Below are 17,974 nucleotides of genomic sequence, written 5' to 3'. Positions count from 1 at the left end.
CATTATCATCTTTTATAAAAATGAAGCAACTTTGTATATAAAAAGATTTAATATAAATAATAAGGAAATGATCTCTATTAGTTGGAAGTACATTTTAAGAGGCCCTATTTGCTTGGGTGTTTATGAAAAGATAAGATAAAATAACTTATTTCCCTAAACATCCTAAATTTATCAAAGTAGTTAAGATTTTCTGACTTTTTTTTAAAAACAGGTTCTAAGTATATTACATAGAACTTTAAAAAGTTTTAAATTACCTTTGGGTGAAAACATAAGTAACAACCTATTAAAGTTAGACATGGACAGAGACTTATAATAATAGCATTAAAAATCTATAATATGAAACTATTGAAAATATAAAATAAATGACAACCATGGCCCCACTACCCTGATTTTTAACATATTCTCATATTTGCCCTCCAATTTCTAAAAAGAAATGAACATTATAGGTGTAGTTTTAAATTTTCCTATCATAAATAAGTTAGAGAAAAGAGGACTCACTCTAGCTGGTGTGCTTCCTAACTGCTCACTTGTGTTCCTGTGTGTATGTGCACCTGCGTGCCCTAGCACGCACGGGGACAGAGCATTTGTGGGTTGCTTCTCTCCTTGCAGGTCCCAGGGATCCAACCCAGGTCGCGACCTCAGCAGCAGGCACCTTACAGCTGTGCCATCTTCCCTGCTCACTTGTAGCTGTTTTAGGCAGAGGGCGTCTAATGTGGGAACTGAGTGCTTAGAGAGGAGGGTCCGAGGATGATGCACAGAATGGCGCCTCCTCCTCAGGCAGCACTACTGCAACTGATGCAGATGGTGGGGCCACTCCATAGCCGCTGGAGTGTCGGTGGCAAGCGGGAGAAGCCACACACACTGCCCTTAACATCTGGGGACACTGGGATGCTTCTGCAGAAAGCACACACCTGTGATTATTTGCCAGTGGAAATCAGAGAAGCAGCAGAAACGAGTCCTGTGTTTCCTTTGTTTTCTAAAGCTCACAGGAGTGCGTGCCATTGTTTCCCCCAGGAGACAACACTCACAGGAATGCTGGCAGGCAAAGCAATAATAGAGATGCCATGTCACCAGGCAGGTCTCCGCTTACAGTGAAACAAAAGAAATGCTTTTTTTTTTTAAATTAATTTAACTTATTTTACATCCCGATCAATGTTTCCCCTCCCTCCTCTCCCCTTAGTCCGCCCCCCCCTTGCCCCCCAACCCACTTCTCCTCTGTTTCTCTTCAGAGCAGGGCCAGCCTGGATGGATATCAACCATCCACGTCCTATCAAGTTGCAGTAAAACCAGGCACCTCCTCTTCTAGTAAGGATAGACAAGGCAACCCAGTAGGAGGGAGGGGTCCCACAGGCAGGCAGCAGTGTCTTTGTCAGCCCCTATTCCCACTGTTAGGAGTCCCACAAGAAGACCAAGCTACACAGCTGTAACATACATGTGGAGAGCCTAGGTCCATCCCGTGCAGGTTCCCTGATTGGTGGTTCAGTCTCGGGGAGCCCCTATGGGTTCAGGCTAGTTGACTCTGTGGGGTTTCTTATGGTGTCTTTGACCCTACAATCTCTCATGGAATTCCCCCAAGCTCTGCCTAATGTTTGGCTGTGGATCTCTGCATCTGTCTCCATCTGTTGCTGGGGACAGCCTCTCTGAGGACCATTGGGCCAGACATCAGTCTATGAATATAGCAGAGTTTGGCAGGATATCTTTTTTCCCCCCAACCATTTGTGTTTGGTTCTATCTTGGGTCTCTGGGCTACTCAGCCTCTGGCTCCTGGTCCTCCAGGCAGTGTCAGGGGTGGACTCCCTCTCAGGGCATGGGTCTCAAGCTGGGCCAGTCATTAGTTGGCCACTCCCACAATTTCTGCGCCACCTCTACCCCAGCACATCTTGTAGGCAGGACAAATGGTGGGCCGCAGGTTATATGGCTGGGTTGGTGTCCCAGTCCCTCCACTGGAAGTCTTGCCTGGTTACCAGAGATGCTTCGGGCTCCGTATTCCCCATTACTAGGAGTCTTCGCTAGGGTCACCCTAATAGTTTCCTTTACCCTAGGTTTTTAGCTCATCCCAGAGATTCTGCCCCTCCCCCCACCCCCATTCCAGCTGTCTCTCCAGTACTCTCTCCCGCCATCTTGTTCCCATCCCATCTCAGTCCGCTCTCCCCGGTCTACTCTTCTGCTCCTCTTTCTCCGTGAGATTCACATTTCCTTGTTACCAAAAGAGAGACTCTTAAACCTACACGGCAAAAACCAAAACCAAAGACCAAGCAAACAAACAAAAGCTTCTGAAACATACTCCAGCGTTATCTGTCATGAGCTGAAAGTGGTGTCTTTTCCATCGGAATGCCTCTGACATCAGCCTTCTGTGTCCCCCACCATGGTATGTTGTTTTGCTGCCGACCTTGTCTGACCTGTACATGGGATTTATTTTCCCAATTAGACAGACCCTGAATTGAGAACTCAAATCCTGCTTTCCTCTTTTGACCCCTAGCGCGGGTCCTCACATATGGCAGCCAGCTGCCTTGTTTATAAAGGAAACTCCACGGGAACCCCCTCTTCCTTCTGTGGGTTAGATAAGAAATGGCTGCAGAGGGGAGATGCGTGTGTTGGTGTGCTCCCACAGTTTGTAAGGTCTTTCTGTCTCCCCGCACTTGGCCTCTGTAATAAAGATACACATTTGCTGTAAACGGATTGGTTCCCTTGCAGGGACCAGCTCTACCACCCACCTTCCAATGGAGCTGGAACGCCCGAGCAGTCCTTGGACCATCCTGCAGAGCTGAGACCACACGGTCCCCAGGCAGCACCCCCAGCAGCTGTGCCTAGACCCCCTAGCAACCCGTTAGCCCGAGGAACTCTAAAAACCAGCAATTTGCCAGAGGAATTACGTAAGTTGTTTGCAATGTGCTTTCTTCTTGTGAAGGTTTCAGGCTTTCAGAGTTTGCTTAGTCGCGCATCCAAATTCTCGGTTAGACTTTAGGTGTAGAGTAGAATTTACCTTTTCCTTTTTTGCTTTAAAAACACCCAGGTGTTTCTTAGTGGTTTCTGTGATCCGACCCTCACAAGCCATGTTCCCAAACTGCTGATCACTGGATTTTCCTTAACACGCAGAAAACAACAGACAGTGCACTTCTGTGATGTGGCCCTGGGTAGATGGATAGGATGCTCATGCAGCCCTGGGTAGAAAACCAGTGTCTCACTGTAAATTAGCACCAGCTCTCAAGAACAAGGTTGTTTTCTGTAGGAGTGAGCAGTCTTTTTTGAAAAAAACAAAAACAAACAACAACAACAACAAAAACCCTGTTTCTCATTTCCCGTACTGCTTCACAGCCCACTGCAAACTAAGGCTTTTATCTAAAGAAATCTCCCGTTCGGTGTCAGGTGGTGATTGGTTTTTCCATGTTTTGCTGCTAGATCCAGAAACGTTGAAATATCATTAAAATGTTCTGAGTGTGAGGCCAGCTAGGAGGCTTAGTTCCGGGAACCTTGAGAAATCAGTCCCTACTTAGGAGTTGTTAGCTGGAGAGGCTCACTCGTTCCAGATCTGGGACACTCAGAACAGAACCTCTGGGGCCTTTGCTTGGCTAACTGCTTTTTATCAAAAGCAGTTACAGCTCTGAAAGACTTCTATGACAGTGATCATTATGGTTTTCGTGCAAAAAAAAAAATGTTCCTGAGCATCTTAAAATCTTATGCACTTCAATTAAAAAACAAAACAAAACAAAACCCATCTGAGTGGACAGACATGGTCTTACATGGTGTATGGCCCCAATATGCTGTCACCTTACCATGGTCCTAAAATTAGTACATATGGGAAAGAGTCAAGCGCCGCCCGCAGGCCTGGCTGCTTGGTTACTACTTCCGGCACACGCAGGGCACACCCCTCCATTTGAGGGCCGAGCTTCCGGTGCGAGGGGTCTAAGCGTAGCTGAATGCACATAGATCCATCTTCTCTTCAGCATCTCTTTCCTCTTTACCCTCCGCCTCAGGGTTCTTGAAATTTAACTGGTTCATTCCAGACCTAAAAGACAACACATAGAGATTATTTGTCTACATAGGAGAAACTGCTAGCAGAGCAATTTCCCCAATACTTTATTTAGTCTAAGAAAACAGCAGCTCTGGCTGGGTTGGGAAGCTTATCCGGATGGTTCTGTCTGTGGCTCCATGCTAGCTCGGGGAGGGACGAGGAAGCCTGCAGTGCTGAATAGCCCTGAGGCACTGCCTCTCCCCTTTAAACTGCTGAAGCCGCACTAACATTTTTGATCTGGGGCATCAGTCTACTCCTAGTCCTGACTTTTCTCCAAAATAAGTCGCTGGGAGGGGGCGGTGGGGGGGGGTAAGGAAACACTTTCTCCCTCACCCCCTACTTGGTCTTGTCAGACAGGAGTTCAGGGAGGCGTGAGATCAAAAGCCGACACTGCTGGGTGGCCCCTTAGCAAGCCTTAGCTCCTTAGCCTGCTGTGAGAGTGTTTTCCTTGGGCACAGGGCCAAGTGTCTTTAAGGAACAAGGCAGTGGCTTGAACTCGAAGGACAGACGTGACCACTGTGGGTGGTAGGCTTTGTAACATCTCGAGTGCTGTTCCAGAAGACCTCTGAGGCTTGTCCCAGCCTGCCATTACTCTCCTCTGTCCCTGCTGTCTTTTGTGCACTCCCTTGGACGGGTCCCAGCCCTTGTCACAGAGGAGAGCGATCCACACCACTGCAGGCGTAAGCCCTTGGACCACCCTCCAACACAAAAGGCAATGCGTACTGCTTAGAACTGCGGGGTAGAATAATTTGATTAAATTTCAACAACTCTGAAAACTTTCTCTTAGGGAAGGTCTTTATCACTTATTCTATGGACACGGCCATGGAGGTGGTGAAATTTGTGAACTTTCTGTTGGTGAATGGCTTCCAAACTGCCGTAAGTATTTTCTTCAAAGACAAAACTGGACTGTTCAATTGAACGCGATGATGGTGATGATGGTGGTGATGATGATGATGATGATGATGGAAAAGTATAAATAGTTGTTCATATTATTTATGTGATTATGAACTAAATTCTTATAGATTGAGATAGTTGTTTTCTCTCATCTACTTATTAATTTGGTGCTGGGAGTCAAGGCCAGGGCCTCATTCATGTTAGGTACGTATTCCACCACGTTTTAAACTACCCCAAGTCTCCAACACTCTTTCTCCCAAAATCCATGGTCGTGGTAATTCCCACCTTTGGTCCTGCTGGCCCTAACTGAAGGGAAGGCCTGCCTTTGGCTGCACTCTCTACCTTTGTCCCTTCCCAGCAGCCATACCCACCGGTGCGGCTGCAGCCGGATTATGAGGTTTGAAGTGGGAAGCTGGGCTGCCCACTGCACAGAGCTGCCCTTCTACACCTGGTTTCAGGAGTGAAGATTCTGGACAGGGAAAATGTGGGATGGGGTAGGTAGGTAGGGTAGATGGTCCATGGCGATCTTGGCCCCGAAATTCTCACGCACATAATCTTTCTGTTTGCCTGCCAAGCCCTGAAACAGTGCAGCTTAGAGCCAGGCACATTCTTCCTTAGGATAAACAAAATACCACAGGTTGCTACTGGGAGGCCTGGCTTTCCTCAGACATGGAGGTTGTCCCCTTCCCAGAAGCCTCTCCGAGGCAGTGGGCAGCAGTGAATTCCAGAGAGGAGTGAAGAACCAGGAAAGCAAGCATGCTGGAGAGGAATACAGAGGTTGCTTAGCAGTAATAGTTTTGGGGTTCATTTTGTTTGTTTGGGGTTTTTTTTTTTTTTTGGTAGTTTGGTTTTTCCACACCAGGTTTCTCTGTGTAGCCCTGGCTGCCCTGGAACTTACTCCATAGATGAGGCTGACCTTGAACTTACAGAGATTCGCCTGCCTCTGCCTCCCAAGTGCTAGGACTGAAGGTGTGCACCACCACTGCCTGGGTGTTTAATAGTTTTTGTTTGAGTTTTTTCTATAATACATTAAAAAATTGAAGTACTAAATGTTTTAAAAAGATGCCTACACTTTATGTGACTCAGCTTCACAACTCTATATAGTCTTAACACTTCAGTTCCCCGTTTCCAGGATAAGACGGTGCTAGCACAACTGTGACAAAAAAAAAAACAAATTATGAGACATGAAGCAACATACGAGATCTTATTTTTCTTCTTCCCAAATATAAATATACAGATTCTGACGGCCCCTGGAGACTAGGCACGGTTTCTAACCTTTAAAAAGCTCAGGGGCAGTTCAGGGGAATTTAAATGTACCCTTCACTCTTGTCCTGTAAAAGCCTGTGCTTGCGAACAGCTGTGTGTTACAGTTGACACACTGAGATCCTCTTAGTGAAATGAAACAATGAGTCATTTAAGGGGAGTTTAATTAAAACAACAGCAAACACAGCATAAAGGTTTGGGTAGGTTTTAGGAAAATCCGTAGGGAATAGTGTCATGTCCTGCTACCAGCAGGACATAGTAAATAAAGAGACAGGGAGATGCTGCCTGATACCTGAAGACACTGGTTGTGTGAGTCAGTCATAAACTACTTCTATAAGGGCCTTAAACAGAAACCCATTTGCAACAGTTCTGGAGGCTGGCAGGCCAAGAACCAGGCTTGGGTTCATCCGGGTTCCTCTCTCCTGGCCTTGAGATGACCATCCTCTCTCTGTTCGCGCATGGCTCCTCCCTGTGTGCACACAGAGCTGCTTCCTAGTTCTCTCCTCTTCCATGAACGCCAGTCCTATGGGAGCAGGGCTCACCCAGCACCTCATTTTATCAGAATTATCTTGAGAGGCCCCATCCCAAGCCCAGTCACATTATGAGGTAACGGGAAAGCGTCCGTAAATTAATTGTCATCTTATTTTTTGAGACAGGATCTCACTTTCTTGCCCAATGGTGAGATTACATTGTAAACCACTGCCTCCAGCTAATTTATGCATTTTAGGGACATAATTTAGCTCGTAACAAGAGCAGCATGGAAAACTTGTCTTGACAGGCACAGGAGACTCTGATGGAAGTCTAGAGGCACACACCGCCCAGGATGTCTGTGTCTGTAGCATGCCGGATAATAATGGCCGTTTATGGTGTGTTAGCATCACGCCTGGCATTATGATGCATGTCTTTTCTATGTTACCAGTAAGTTCTCATAACCACAGTCATGACAGGGTAAAGCAGCAGAGCCAGGAGTGCAACCCAAGCCGCCCATCCTCAATCTGAAATGGAAATGGACGACTTACACCATCACAGATTGCTGCAGTCTTTGGCCAGCACATAACCGTATTATCTTGTGTTTTGTTTGGTTGGTTGTCTGGTTTTGTTTTTAAGATTTTGAGACATTTTTCAGTGTAGATCACATTAGCTACAAACTCTCAAAACTTCCACTTCCTGGATACTAAAATAGCAGGCCCGTGCCACCATGTTGGATGGTAACACACTAAAACAAAATCAAGCTGGCCTTGGTGGTGCAAGCCTTTAGTTCGACCACACCAGAGGCAGAGGCAGGTGGATCTCTGAGAGTTCAAGGCCAGCCTGGTCTACATAGTGAGTTCCAGACCAGCTAGAGCAACAATGAGACTGTGTCTGGGGAAAAAAAAAATCATCCAACCCAAGGGAAAGCTGTTCCATTTCTTAATGTTTATCAGGAAAGGAATACATTCCAAGTTTGTATTCTGTACCCTATAGGTGTGACAGTTAAGTAAACACACGATCTCTTTCTATAGGGAGCTGAGGAGGTCATAAATGAGAGTGAGTAAATGAAAGAATGCTATACTGTTCTTTTTGCTACTGGTGGCCGTGATGCACAAGAGTTAGGCAATGTGAGGGAAAGTCAGTGTGACTCACAGAGCAGAGGGGTGTATGCTGTGCTGTTAGGGTACAGGAGAACCACTGTGGGTGCAAAGTAGACAGGGCATGTGGGGGAAGGACAGTCGCTGGTCCAGGATGCTTGGTGGATGGCTGGGACTTGGTGTGGTCAGTTCTGAGCGGCAGGGTCACACTAGGATAATGAATATGGATCCGGTGAGAGAGACTTGGCCTTCTATCAAACACATGATTTGATGTTTCTGCATTTCTGGTACCTAAAGTATTGACTACTCATGCTAACACGAGTCTTAAAGTTCTCTCGACTTTTATCCTTAACCCCTCCCCACCAGCTAAGTAATTGTTTTTGTGTTTGCTCCTTGGATTTCGCCCAAATTTCCTACAATCCCTTTGAAGTGTATAATTGAAGCCTGACCTAATACTGTAATCATGACCGGATTAACACAGGTCAGACACCACAGTTGTGTCTCGGCATTTGCACACTACATATCCACTAAAGTTTCAGAATCTGCCTTTCAATTTTTCAAATGACAGATGCATAATGTACTATTTTTGCCTTTGTGGATGTATCCAATTTAGTGATATACTGTGTCTTTCAGATTTTTGAACATATAATTATTGCATAGCTGCAGACACGTCTTGAAATGAACCACTATATCATAATTATGGATATTATATACTTAAATATCTATGAATGCTGAAATGGGCGCATTTCACAAAACCTGTGTTTCATTGTTTGGACTCACATAGTCCTCCTTATACAAAGCACTAGTGTTAGGTCTGCAAATGGATGTAGCTTCTCCTGTTTTCTCGAGCTCTGCTCTCAGAGAAAGCTGTCACTAAGAGCACTTCCTCACATCCTTTTCTCGTAGATTGACATATTCGAGGATAGAATCCGGGGTATTGATATCATTAAATGGATGGAGCGCTACCTTCGAGATGTAAGTATATTCCATAATTCTGAGGATGTGTACTGGTGAGGAAAACAATTAGCTCGTGAGGCTATTTCATAGAAGAAACACTGATGCTTCCCCCCCCCCACAGCCCCCCACCGAAGTCTGAGCCTGAGGAAGTCTGGCAAAAGCCTCTCTTGTTGGAAGCTATGCAAAGGCTTGGGAAGGAAGGGATGGGGTCACCCTCCTGGACATGCAGAGGCAGGAAATAACGGTCAAACCAGACACAGGTGGTTGATAACAATCAGCGCAAACAATTTCTAGACCAGAATAGGAAAGGAGGAAACGGGGGTGGGGGAGGGGGGTGGGCAGCAGAATCCAGTTGAGTTGGAGGCCTTTCCAAGTGTTTTGTAGGACTGGGCTAAGGAGGTTTCTGGGCTGCCTTGCAAGTGTGCCACCCCAGGGCACCCACTTACAGCCCTGTGATTCGTTTTCCACAGACAGAATCTATACTGGCCACAGGGACACTTTGTGCTTTAACAAGATAGAAATTGATTGCTGCCAGCATGTCCATGGCTAGGTGCTTCGTTGGGCAGGAGTGGGCTTGGGGGCGGGAGTCTGAGCGGGCTGGGGTTTTGCCGCTTTCCTTTTGTCTGCAGCCTGGTGTTTGCTTTGTGCTGAAGGGTCTGCTCCTTCTGGCTGTGCTAATGTGCACAGGAAAAGCAGGGCCAGTGGAGGAGCCGGGTGACTGACAGCTCACATCAGGCTGTAGGGAGGGAGGGCACTTCTCCTGCAGTGGCGATGCCTTTCCACCTCCGTGCAGATTCAGTGATTTAGGCTTTCGTTAGAAGTTTATTAGAGAAGGTTGTGGAAGATGCTCTGCTTGTTTGTAGGGTGCTGGGCATGGGGGCGATGGGGGAGGGGCGAAGAGGACTGCACGCCTGTGTGGGCGGACTGCTGCCTCTTGCTTTCATGGAGAGAGGGGACTGGTGTGTACCCGCCAGCAGGTCAGGGACCACTTACGGTCCTGCTGGCCAGTTTCCAGCTGCTCTCCACCAAATGAACCACACTTCCCGCTCCCATAAACATGCTTTTCTCCTTCTCATTACAGAAGACAGTGATGATAATCGTAGCAATCAGCCCCAAATACAAACAGGATGTGGAAGGCGCTGAGTCGCAGCTGGACGACGACGAGCACGGCTTACATACCAAGTACATTCATCGCATGGTGAGTGACAGGGGACCACAGAGCCTGGCTGCTCCTCCGGAACGGGCGCCCCCTCTCGGTAGGGCGGCTGCTGTTTCACTCAAGGTGGCAGGATGTTAGGGAAAGGCTTTCAGACCTCCTGCATCAGGAGAGCTTATTTCAGCTATGGCCCTGTGTACTTTGAGACCCATGGAGAAACACACCACTCCTCTGCCTGGTACTCAACTGGTCCTGTCAGCGACTAAGAGATCTCAATCACGCTTCTAGAAGGTAGAGCTTTGCTCACTTGGCTATCCACCAACGAGTGTGAAGGCTTCATAGGGCAGAAGAGTGAGTGCTGAGGTGAGTGGGCTATTGTAGCTGTTACCTTCTGCCCCGTGCTTTTCCAGAGAAGCAAGGTGCAATGTGGGAAGGATGCTTCCATCACAGAAGAAAAGCATGGGTCCCGTGAGTCACATTGACTTCCTAAGTCCAGGCTGCATGACATGCCCACATACTCACATCTTGCCCTTCTGTGGCCCTGTTCAGACAATGGATCACTAATATGTACACTGCTGCGAAGATAAATGAAGTAATGGTTGAAGTATTTGGCACCCAGAAAATACTTAACCAAAGGGATTGTTCTTGGTCTGTGATGGGTGAGGAGCATCTGCCAGCTTTAGAACCGGCAGTTTTATGGCCTAGCTGTCTTCTCGTCCTTTGTGGGTTTAGAGATACCGTGGTGACCATTTCTGCTTAGCCAGGAAGCCGGACTAGACCCCATGACCTTCAGACGCCTCTGTGGAATCCTCAGTCTGAGTGGGGCCTGGCCCTGAGCCTCTAGAACCAGAGCTGGTTTCTTCTCTGGCTTGTTTGTTTATCAAGGATTCTGAGATTCGAGAAAGAGAAGGGGAGATCACTGGCTTTGAACTCACAGCCTAGCCTGAGTTCTCATGCTGAACGAGGATGTGGCATACTTATCACCGGAAGTGGCCCCGATGCAAGGGCTAAGTAAGCAGCACAGGGCAGGAAGCAGTCAGGTAACCTCAGGCCACCTTTACCTCAGAGGAAGCGAAGCTCAATGCCATCCACCCCAGAGCCTGAGAAGAAGATAGGGTGGGTGTGTAAGCAGCACCCTCATTTCTGTCACCTCCTCCACCAAATGAGGGCCACCTGTGTGACTTTACAACCCGAAGCAGAAGCTGAGGCGAGGTGAGATATTCTAGGGCCTGAAGTTAGGTCGGCCTCCTGTCCAGTCTTACCCAGTGCTAGCCTGTGGTCCGTTCATGACTGGCTCTGGGTGCTTCTATCCCTTAGTGTTCTGTGTCACACCTGCACATTCCCAGAACACTGACATTCTGTGTATATCCCTAAGAACCTTCCAGTCCCAGGAGCCAGCAGCTGGCACTTGGGAAGGATTCCAGGTCCCTACCACTTCCTGGAGGACCCTGGTTAGTTGTGCTAGTATATGGCAAGGCCAGCCAGTCACACACACACTTCAACCCAGTGCCTGTGCCGCCTATAACCACGTTGTCTCCAAATTTGGTCTCTTGGCCCTAATGTCCTTGGCTCTTCCTCATCACAGGAGGGACTGAATGTGCCATCCGTGTCTCCCTGTCCTCAGGCTGACTTCCTGGCCTCCTCCACGCACCAATGAGTTCTTACGACACAAATCAAACTCCATCGTTAAGAAAGCCAGGATCTGAAGGAAGCATGAGAGAAAATAAAGGCACCCTGCTGAGGGCTAGTCCTTGACAGACCTGGGGGCCTAGTGGACAGGCCAAATAGCACACAGTGCCCTCAAAGTCGAGAAAGAAACCCAGCTGTCCTTGTAACTTAACAGCTCCCCGCGCCCTTCCCTGCGGGGGCTGACTGTGCCCTGGCACTGGAAGTGCACAGTCCCCTGGCCAGTGTGGTGTCTGCTTTCGGCGCTGTCTTCTGTTTTGAAGGGAGTCAGCCCTCCAAAGAACCCCAGTGGCAGATCTGTGTGGGGCGAGTCTGTGAGAGTGGGTGTTGGGGAGAGTTGTCTCTCTCTTCACGTTCACTTTGCTCTCGTTTTTTATTTTCGTGCACGGCAAAAGCCTCTGTTATAAAAATCAATGGGAGGATAACCTTGTTCAGGATATATAATTCCTTGTTCTCTTTGTCAGATGGCTGAAAGCTCCATGCTGCTCTTGGAATTCGGAAAACTTTTAACTCCCCTGACATCGAAAATTCTGATTTTAATAGGGTTCTTGTAGCTAAATCCTCTCAGATGAGCAGTGTGAAGTCTGATTGGTCTGGGGGAGGGAACTTCAGGCGTGCTAGAGTGGGCTCTTCCCAGCCCGACCTCCTAGCCCACGGCCAAGCCCATCTGTATCCCAGAAGAAGCGGGTGGGTGGGTGGTTCCCGCCCTTCCTCATCTCCAGGCGCGCTTTCTCTCTCTGCTCTTGCCTTCTGGACACTTGCCTCTACCTGAACAGAACCTCCTTCCTGCCTGGGGATCCCCCCACCCCCAACCCCCAACCCCCAACTACCGCCCTCCTAAGTCCCTGATGCAGATCAGAAAGGCCCTACCTATCCTGAGCTTCCACAGCAGCGGCTCACACGCCATGCTGTCCTCGGGTTAGTGATTTTCCTGCCTGCCAGCTCACTACATCGCTAGCTCTGGGGGCGTTGCCTGAATCGGATCAGTGGTGCTCTGCCAAACAAACGAAACCTCCTAGGACTCAGCACTTGCCTCATTTCCATCTTATAACTACTCTCATTCTTGGCAATTGAAAGCTAATAACAAAGTCATTGACTACAGCATTGGAGGAGGGACACATAGCCTAGTCTTATGAATGAGGTGACCCAGCCCCTGCGCCCTCCTAGTCTTTAAAACCCAAAGCCAACACTCAGGAGGCTTACAGTGGAGGACTGCTGTGAGTTCAAAGCCAACCTGGGCTACATAGTGAGTTCCAGGCCAGTCTAGGCTAGATGTGACAGTCTGACTGAAAAACAAAACAAAACAACAACAACAACAACAAGAAGCAATCAACAAAGGAATTCAGCGACCAGGCCAGAATATAACTTAAAAATTGTATTCTATTTATTTATTGTCTGTCTGTCTGTCTGTCTGTCTGTCTGTCTCTCTCTCTCTCTCTCTCTCTCTCTCTCTCTCTCTCTCTCTCTGTGTGTGTGTGTGTGTGTGTGTGTGTGTGTGTGTGTGTGTACACATGCACATGAGGAGAACTTGCAGGAGTTAGTTCTTTCCCTTCCACCGTGTGGGCTCCGGGTTAGAAACTAGGCAGTCAGACAACAAGCATCTGTAACCTGCACCTGCTAAGCCACCTTTCTGGTCCCCAGAATGTGATTTTTTTAAAAAATAGGTCTTCACTAAGTGGCTGTATTACTCAGGGTTCTCTAGAGGAACAGAGGTCTGTCTATATTTACAGACTTACAGAAGGAAGAGTTTATTGTGGGCTTGTGGTCCAGAGGGATGAGACCCATCACCACCATGGCAGGGAGGTGTGGCCGCAGGCAAGCATGGCACCCACAGCTGGAATCAGAGCTCCGTGGAGACAGTGTGTGTGAAAAAGGGAATTTATTAGAATGGCTTACAGGCTCTGGTCCAGCGAGCCCACCAATGGCTGACCAGCAAATGAAAGGTTCAAGGATCCAGTAGTTATTTGGTTGGTCCAGGAAGCTGGATGTGTCCGTTGGGCTCCAGCCTACACTGGAACCCTGAAGAGCTGGGCTCTAATCTAGTGAAGGAACGGATGTGCTAGCAGGAAGGAGAGCAAAGAGAGACACTGCCTTCCCCGTTTCTATAGGTTTCCAACGGAAGGTCGGTCTTCCCACCACAAAGATCCGCATTAGAAGTGGACCTTTCCAGCCGGACGGTGGTGGCGCACACCTCTAATGCCAGCACTCGGGAGGCAGAGGCAGGTGGATCTCTGTGAGTTCGAGGCCAGCCTGGTCTACAATGAGAGTCCAGGACAGCCAAGGCTACACAGAGAGACCCTGTCTCAAAAAAAAAAAAAAAACAAAAAACAAAAAACAAAAAACAAAAAGAAAAAAAGAAAAAAAGAAATGGATCTTTCTACTTCAAATGGTTTAATTAAGCAAAAATCCCTCCCTGGTGTGCCCACCCATTGTTAGTTTTTAGTTCATTCTTGGTGCAGTCAAGTTCACAACCAATGATAACCATCACAGTGGCCATACAAACAAAATGGCGCAGTGTGAATAGGGAGAGCTTAGCATTGTAATATGGCACTCAAATAAACGACTCAGAAGAGAGTTGCCGCGTGGGATGGTAGTTTTGTTGGCACATCAGTTTCTCACCTTTGTCCCTGGATTAAGTCTTCGTATTTGCTTGGTTTTAGATGCAGATCGAGTTCATAAATCAAGGAAGCATGAATTTCAGATTCATCCCTGTGCTTTTCCCAAATGCCAAGAAGGTAAACAAACAAACAAACAAGAATCCTCAACTCTATCGGTTTCAAATCTGTTCTGATGGCTTCCTGGGATGTTAAGTTGAAAATCTTCTCAATTCTCTGACGGTCCTCGGAGATCACAGTGTCACCAGGGAGCTCAGCAAGTAAGAATCGGAAAGGTCTGCAAGTGTTGGCTGGCAGGACCCAGGCTGTCCTAATGGCTCAGTCTGTGCACACAAAGGCCTGGCTGACACATAATTACTTTTCCATTGCTGTAATCAACCACCAGCAACAAGGCAACTTCTAGAAGGAAGGGTTATGTATTGTGGTTCCAGAGGGATAAGATCTGTCACCACTGTGGTAGGAAGGTGTGCCAGCAGTGTGGCATTAGAGCCAGAAATGGGGCTGAGGGCTCAAAGCTGGCTTCCCCCAGCCAGGCCCTATGTCCTGAGCCTCTGGGAACAGTATCACCACCCGGGGATGAAGGACTGAAGTGCCCAAGAACACGAGAGCATTTGCCATCGGATGCTTCTTACATGGTCTGCTCCACATAAATATTTGCTCATAGTTCAGTCCTCGCAGAGTACAGGCACTGAGTCCACACAGCTCTCTAAGTGAATCTTGCTGGGATTCACATGAGGGGTTTTTATCATATTCCAAAGGGTATGCTGACAGCTTTAGAGAACGCAAGCCAAGCCTTCAGAGAGCATGTTTCCAGGCCTGGCAGCGGGAAGACAGCAGCTAAGTAAACAGCTTGCGGCTCAGACCAGAGCACTCTGAGCTTAGGCACAGCCTCATTCTGGAGTATTCTTAGACGTTAGAACTGCGCCGAAACCTCTGCCCCGCCTGAGGGAGAGCCCAGGCTATGTGAACAGGGTGCACTAGGGCTAGGACCCCCTCATCCTCGCTGGTCCTAGCTTGTGCAGGGACTAAGTGCAGTCATTGTGTGTCAAGTCTCTTTATTGGTCTCCTCATCTCCTCTGGGACCCTACGCTAGCCACCTTCCTCTTTTCCATCAGAGTGCTCCAGTCTGTATCTCACATTTCCCACTGACTTCAAGACATCGCTGTCTTCCTTAGCACGACACATGGGGCTCTTTGGAATAGGGCCGCGTCCACTGACTCGTCCTCCTTGTGATCACCTGGTGGCCTAGGCTTTGGTTATAATAACAGGCCGTGTCAGCAGGCCTCACTCGTGTGCCTCTGTCTCGGTGTCTTTGCCCGGCTGTCCTTGCTCCTTCAGCTGCCCTTCCACAACTTGCTGCCCTAACGGACTCTTGCTTATCCTAATTCTAGCAGCTTCTCCAGCCTGGGAGGTTCTCCTTTGCCTCATGCCCAGGTGAAACATTGTCTGCGTGTGTGTGTGTGTGTGTGTGTGTGTGTGTGTGTGTGTGTGTGTGTGTGTGTGTGTATTTACTATTGTTTTTAAATTCTGCTTGACAGTCTTTTTTTTTTTTTTAAAGATTTATTTATTAGCTGGGCGATGGTGCCGCTTGCCTTTAATCCCAGCACTCGGGAGGCAGAGGCAGGCAGATCACTGTAAGTTCGAGGCCAGCCTGGACTACAAAGTGAGTCCAGGACAGCCAAGGCTACACAGAGAAACCTTGTCTGGAAAAACCAAAAGAAAATTGGTTGATTTATTTATACAGTATTATGCCTGCATGTGCACCTGTCCACCACAAGAAGACACTAGATCTCATGTGGTTGCTGGGAATTGAACTCAGGACCTTTGGAAGAACAGCCAGTGTTCTTAACCTCTGAGCCATCTCTCTAGACCTTGACAGTCTTCTTATTGCCAGAGCTTGGGACATGCTAGCTACTTGCTATACTATTACCTGGAAAATAGTTTCTGGTGTTTTTTTTTTGTTTTTTTTTTTTTTGCCTCCATATGAGGATGACTCCTCAAGGCAGCTGTGTCCTTTCCCTTCCCCACCTTCTACTCTCAACATGAGTGCTGGCTCTCAATTTGTGCGCCACCCCTAGGGCAGCTCATCTCAAAATGATAACCAAAGGCCTTACAGTGGTCTCCAGGCCTTCTCTGACAGAGCCTGCTTGCGTCCTGGCCGTCTTCACCTGCTCACCCTTGCTTGCCCTGTTCTAGCCACCGTGATCTCGCTGCTTTTGAACGTCCCTAGCACTCTCCATCATGGTGTGACTTTTCCTAAGCCCCCTCCTCAATGCCGCACACTCTTCATGCGACACCAGCATCCACATTTCCTTGCTGTCCTTGCCTCTCCCCACCAGAATGCGTTCTCCTCAGGGGCGGGCCTGAGGGTGGTCCTGAGGGTGACAGAAACTGGCCTGTGGAACCGCAGCCTTGCTGTTCTGAGGTCTGGCCTGCTCCCTTGTCTTCGGGCCAGACCTGAGGTTGGAGTGAAAGAACCAGGAATTAGATTAAGCCCACAACCTTGGCATCCTTCCCACCCCCTAGAGCCACAGGGGAATTCACATCATTCAGGGTGACCTCTGGCCTAACCCCTTTCATGTGAAGGTGTCGAAAAGCGCGTTGACATGCAAAGGGCAGGTAGCTTGGGAGTCTGACAGAAAACGCTGCACACATGTGCTTTCCATAATGAGATACACAGCCTGCACCCGAAGCCAAACGTGCTCTTTGCGTGTTAAACTCTTCGAAAGGAGAACAGCAGCTCCCAAGGCGGCCTGGCGGGAACGCCCACGAAGGGCAAGCCAGAGCTGTTGGCAGCTGAGCCCTGGATCTGGAAGGCCAGGCTTCTCTCCTTTGACCTTTGTTTCCCCCCCCCCCCCCTCCTCTCCCCTATAGGAGCACGTGCCTACTTGGCTTCAGAACACTCATGTTTACAGCTGGCCCAAGAATAAGAAAAACATCCTGCTGCGGCTCCTTCGAGAGGAAGAGTACGTGGCTCCTCCCCGTGGTCCTCTGCCCACCCTTCAGGTGGTGCCTTTGTGACACCAGCCATCTCCGGCTCAGCTGGCTGGGGGCACGCAGGCCTGTTTCCGTGTCTTCCAGGGGAGGGGCATTCAGGCCCCAGAACGCCTCTTCTGCAGAGTTCCCTGCTTCCTAACACTTCGGCTGCTCCGTATTTCCTGCCTTAAAAAAAAAAAAAGGGTGCCCATGTCCTCCTGAGGCTGCACTGTCCACGCTGCGTTCCCAGTCCGTTAGGGAGGTGGCCGCTACAGGCGACGGCAGCAGACGCCTGTGACCACAGACATCCTCCTCTCACTCCAGCCACTTCTGTGAGCTGGCCAGATGCTGCGTGTCCGTCCTGTCTGATTCATGCTCAAATAATAAAATGATCCCTCTTTGTAAGGACGTGTCTCATGATCTCAGCAGACCCAAGCATATTAATTTATATTGATATGGGCAGCTGTGGGACATCAACAAAGCTGCTTAGATAATAATATTAGATAAATGTGACGGAGTTCTCTGTGCTGAAGGATTAAAACCAGAGAGTTTAGAAACATCCTTATAATATAATAATTAAAGGTTCACTCTGGCAGTTGAGGTTTTTTTTTTTTTTTTTTTTTTTTTTTTTTTTTTTTTAACAAAATAGACCTGGTTGTAAACAGTGTAATTGGGCAGGGAGTGTAGCTCAGTGGTAGAACACTTGCTTAGCATGCAGGAAGTCCAGGGTGCAGTTCCCCACACTGCAAGAAGAGACAAAGGTCTGGCCACTTATGTAAAAATAACTGAGTATATGTATGAAGTCACAGGGGATGTGTCACACGGGCCGGAGGTGTGGCTGGCTTTC

At 48.4% G+C, this 17,974-nt stretch overlaps 1 protein-coding gene across 3 annotated transcripts in view; it reads left to right on the top strand.

Annotated features, from left to right (window-relative positions):
* Positions 1–17,532, top strand: part of TRAF3IP2 (TRAF3 interacting protein 2) — a 42,939-nt gene extending 25,407 nt beyond the window's left edge. Inside the window, exons 4-9 of one of the 3 annotated variants that reach the window (XM_084777972.1) lie at positions 2,695–2,873; positions 4,800–4,888; positions 8,644–8,712; positions 9,776–9,892; positions 14,197–14,271; positions 17,026–17,532. In XM_084777972.1, coding sequence (XP_084634098.1) covers positions 2,695–2,873; positions 4,800–4,888; positions 8,644–8,712; positions 9,776–9,892; positions 14,197–14,271; positions 17,026–17,172 — 676 coding nt within the window. In that variant the 3' untranslated portion in view covers positions 17,173–17,532. Of the gene's footprint in view, positions 1–2,694; positions 2,874–4,799; positions 4,889–7,100; positions 7,229–8,643; positions 8,713–9,432; positions 9,529–9,775; positions 9,893–14,196; positions 14,272–17,025 lie in introns of those variants that run through there. The other 2 variants (XM_084777973.1, XM_084777974.1) reach the window with 2 other exon arrangements.
* Positions 17,533–17,974: the final 442 nt, after the last annotated feature.

The sequence above is a fragment of the Acomys minous genome (assembly GCF_964271855.1).
Source record: "Acomys minous genome assembly, chromosome: 3".
Taxonomy (NCBI): domain Eukaryota; kingdom Metazoa; phylum Chordata; class Mammalia; order Rodentia; family Muridae; genus Acomys; species Acomys minous.
This window is presented reverse-complemented; position numbering and strand designations above follow the sequence as displayed.